Genomic DNA, 4,596 nt, shown 5'->3' on the forward strand with positions numbered 1-4,596 from the left:
TCAATGTTTATTGCTGTTGAATTTCAGAAGGGGAGCTAAGAAATTTATAGAAACTAGAAGGTTTGGCATTAATGAAGTCAAGTGGCCTCTTGAACTTTAAACTTCCACATCACAATATGAAGCTGGTTCTAAGATAAGAAATAGAATAAATTCTCTTCTAAGGACGGACCTGAATCTCTGATTGCTCAGAAGCTGAGTTAACTGGAGACCATGGCATTTGATGGTACTTGGAAGGTAGACAGAAATGAGAACTATGAAAAGTTCATGGAAAAAATGGGTAAGTGCTTACTACTTTAACAGCTTGTTCTTTTGTTTTTCACAGACATCTTTAACTCCTTCTAAACCTCAAGGCTTAGGCAATGGCACCTGTTGTGCCGGTGAGGATCATGAATGTGTGCTGGTTCAGTGTAGGGAAAACCACACTCTCACTTCTTACATTAGAAAGAATACACTCTCACCAGTGGAAGAAAAGATTTTGGGGCACTGTTCTCTAAAACACAAAAAACATCCAGATATGTTTCATTTATGTTAACTGGTGACTGAAAATTGAATGGTTTTCTGTTTGTTTAGAAAGTAAAATATGGCAGAGCATAATGATAACTTTCATACTTTAAAATATTAAATTCTAGGGGGTGGAAAAGCAAAGGCCATTTAATAGAGCAATGAAAACAAATGAGACTTAATTCTCTTGCTCTGGCTTGCAGAGCTTTTGGAATGCTCTCATGACAGCATGTAGTTTCTACAGAAGTTTTAGTTTAACAGATTTGAATATCTACACCACTACTCCGGCAGCCCATACACTGAACACTATGGGCAAAAAGATTGGTCATTCCCTAAAAATAAAAATCTGCATCAATTATATCCTGTAGTTTAGGAATTCCAAGTTCACATTTCTTATAATAATGAATTTGAATGTAATATTTGCTAATTTTCTCATTTCTGTGATAGAAATACCACAAAAAGCAAAGAGAATTATGAAATTCAAAATTTTAAAGCCATGAAAAGCAAAGGGACATTAAAAAAGAAAGTGTACCATACATGTGGAATTAAAGTAGTATATCCTTATAAATATATAAATGTACTTTCTTAATCCTTCATTTGATATCCCTGGAATTTGATTTACTTAACATTGAAACAAAAATACTTATAATTTTTTAAAAAATTACTCAGTTCTAAGATTCTACAATTCTATGCTTCATTTAATTTTTTTTTCAGTTTTAGAAAAATAGTTTGATATGATTGAGCTTGTACTTTTTCTACAGAAGCAATCTGAATGCTCTTGTGCAAAGGCAATATGATCAGGTATTCCTCTTCACCCACAAAATATTAACTGGTTAATTAACTAGTTAAAACAGAACTTGGAAAAGTAGCACCTTCCATGGCATTTTGACTTTATTTCCTCCAATCTCTTTCCCTTTGCAGGTATTAATGTGGTGAAAAGGAAGCTTGCAGCTCATGATAATTTGAAACTGATAATTACCCAAGAAGGAAATAAATTCACAGTCAAAGAATCAAGCACTTTTCGAAGCATTGAAATTATTTTTGAGCTTGGTGTCACTTTTAATTACAGCCTCGCAGACGGAACTGAACTCAGTGTAAGAAATTTTTTTATAAGCAAAGCATTCCTGATTTTTCTACATACTACAAAAATAATCTCTGTTTTCTTCCACTGGATCGCTTAATGAATGTAGGTCTCCTTCATTTACTGAAGCAGTCAGTGGAGTTTGTCCATATTAAACATCATACAAGTTAGCAGAGTATTTAAAAATGTTTTGATTTTCATACGTATCTATTAAAGAACCTGGATTAAACAATTAGAAAAATATCCTTTGAATGACTGAGTATACACCTATTTCATAAAGAAAATTTCAGTGTTTTCAACATATCTGACAGCAATGAAAGCTTCTAGAGCTATCTAACTTAAATATAATAGACATGGAATTGAAATGATAAAATAAATGAATAAATTAGTGAATGAAGGTGTGACCAAATAGAAAGGTCCAATGTTACAATGTAGGTCTCTGGGAATTCACTTTTTACTATTTAAGATAGAAAATTTTAAGATATAAAATGGGGTCACATTTTTCAACTGGTTTTTAATAAAATGTTTCCACTTAGAACTTCTCTGGTTAAATTAAACATGTTTGCAATGACAATTAAGCTGCCAAATATTTTATCAATTATGGCTGCATTTTAACTGTTAATCACAAATACATAAATTAAATCAAGCACAAGCTTGTTAACTTCTCTGTGAAACTAATATGAACCATGATTAAACTTAGAACACTCTTTTTAATGTGAATGACTTAGTAAAGAGAAGTCCCAATTATCTGCCTTACGATTCAGCATTTGGAAACTACAGAGCGAGATGGTTACCAGCATGTACTCTAGAGCCCCAGTAATCTAGGTGCAAGCTTGGCTTTGTGACTTTAATTACTGTATTTCAGTTTTTTCATCTGTGCAATGGAGATAAACATATTTACTTCATAGGGTTACAGTGAAGTTTGAAGAAGTAGATCTGTAGGCCTCAGAACAGTGCCAGACACATCTAAGACCCTTAAAAGTGTTTTTTTATTATTATTATTTTGAAATCTTACACAGGGGGCGTGGGCCCTGGAGGGAGATAAACTTGTCGGAAAATTTAAACGGTTGGACAATGGAAATGAACTAAACACTGTCCGAGAAATTATAGGTGGCGAAATGGTCCAGGTGAGTTATTTTCCAAAGACAAAAATAATTACATAGCAATGATTTTTATCTGGGGGGTTGCTGAGTTAAATCATCAATAAACAGACTATTACTTTTCTCATAAATCTTACTGAGTTTTATAGGTATTTTCTGATGCCTATTTGAAGAGAACTTATGTACGTCAACACATTGAGCCTATTTTAACTGAAAATGTGACTACAAACCAAAACATATTTTTAAATGAATGTCTCCTCTATCTGTATAAAATGTGGCTATCAAGAAAAAGAATGCATTCTGAAGCTAAATTCTACTAATATTTTTCTCAATTGAGCCTCTAATCTTAATGTCAAATTCTTCTTCGTTTGTGAACGCCTTTCAGACTTACACATATGAAGGTGTGGAGGCCAAGAGGATTTTCAAAAAGGAATGAGCACTGCTCCTGGAGCACCGCCCAGAACACAGATTAGACGGAAAATCTGTACTGGACCAGAAATGCTTTCCTCTCCTCATCTGCTATAAAGTTGCTGACTGACTAGGTCTTTTATAAGCACTGGTGAACGGCTTATATTTCCAGTCTCACCAAAGAAAAACATGTAAAAGCTAATTAGGATATAACTTGTCTTACATTTTCTAAGATGTATTTACTGGTGTTCTAAAAGAATGTGACATTTTAAAAAACATATGAATAAACATTGTTCCCACATTGCTTTAAAAGTAGTCTCTCTTAAAAAAAAAAAGACATACGCCTTAATAGACTGTTTTGGGTTTTTCCCCACATTTGGTAAATTAAAGACATATACTGCATGGGGGTCTTTATAATCTTGTACTGGTAAATATTTCCCTTAGCAACATTTATTATAAAAATAATACATATTTAACCAGAAAGTTTAGAACTAAGAAAAACAAATGCAAAATAAATATTTCCATAACCCATAAGCCAGAGAAAATCACTATTCTGATTTTAATAGAGATCCTCCATCTTCTTCTCTGGCTGTGGATTTGTGTATTTCTCCATACATACATACCATTCTGAACAAAACGACAGGAAACAAATGATGTGCTAAGGTAAAGTGCATTTTATTTTTCTACATTGCCAGTGATTCCCAGACCTGGGTAAGCAGCATGATCATCTGAGAAACTTAAGAACTGTTTGCATGCTTAATCTCTACCATTATCCTATTAGATCAGAATCTCTGAAAACAGAACCAGGGATTTTAGAGAACTCCCAAGTGGTTCTGATGCAGCAGGTACACTAACCAGTCTTTGAGAACAAGTGGGCTATCAGGCACCAAAAATGTCATCTTCAAATATCACCCCTCCCCTTTTATTCATAAACACATACACTGACAGTTTTTCAGGTTCCCAAAAGTTTTCTTTCACTCATATACTCACATAATATACTACTTTATGTATTTCAACCAATTCCATTTTAGGTCGGTGTGTATACAGGGCGCAGAGGTGGTAAATTTTTTAAGCATTTGGCTCTATGGACTTTTGTTTTGACTATTTTTCACATTGGTGAAGGTAATAGCTAACATTTATATAGTTCTTACCAAGTTCCAGGTACTGTTCTAAGCTGTATATAAACATGGCACATACATTACAATGTAGAAAGAAAAATGTTTGTGTACATGTTGAAGATGAACAGATTAAAGAATATAATCTTTTACAAAAACAAGAACTTAAATCCACTGTTCATTTTATAACTTTATTAAAATCTTCACATTGAAAACAGTAACTACTTAGATTTTTCACACACTTTCTAGAAATAAAGGTTCAAAGTGCTTCTACCTCTAGGATCTTGTCTACATATGTGAAGTAGGAAAAGGGCAGGAATTAATTTCATCTGACAGTGGAAAATCTATAGTATAGAGTTGATTCGCTTGTCTAATGTTGCAGAGTCCATAA

At 33.2% G+C, this 4,596-nt stretch overlaps 1 protein-coding gene across 1 annotated transcript; it reads left to right on the forward strand.

Moving 5' to 3' along the window:
- The first annotated feature begins 210 nt into the window (after nt 1–210).
- On the forward strand, nt 211–3,118 carry FABP2 (fatty acid binding protein 2). The gene is made up of 4 exons (XM_052641839.1): nt 211–277; nt 1,423–1,595; nt 2,602–2,709; nt 3,068–3,118. The coding sequence occupies exons 1-4, from the start codon at nt 211–213 to the stop codon at nt 3,116–3,118; spliced, it is 399 nt and encodes a 132-aa protein (XP_052497799.1).
- Nucleotides 3,119–4,596: the final 1,478 nt, after the last annotated feature.

The sequence above is a fragment of the Budorcas taxicolor genome, chromosome 6 (genome assembly GCF_023091745.1).
Source record: "Budorcas taxicolor isolate Tak-1 chromosome 6, Takin1.1, whole genome shotgun sequence".
NCBI classification, from domain to species: domain Eukaryota; kingdom Metazoa; phylum Chordata; class Mammalia; order Artiodactyla; family Bovidae; genus Budorcas; species Budorcas taxicolor.

Excerpts from the sequence above, each read along its gene's own strand:
- FABP2 (XM_052641839.1), top strand. The coding sequence starts at position 211 with ATGGCATTTGATGGTACTTGGAAGGTAGACAGAAATGAGAACTATGAA. Across the intron at positions 278-1,422 it reads AAAGTTCATGGAAAAAATGG|GTATTAATGTGGTGAAAAGG; the intron begins GTAAGTGCTTAC and ends TTCCCTTTGCAG. Across the intron at positions 1,596-2,601 it reads CAGACGGAACTGAACTCAGT|GGGGCGTGGGCCCTGGAGGG; the intron begins GTAAGAAATTTT and ends AATCTTACACAG.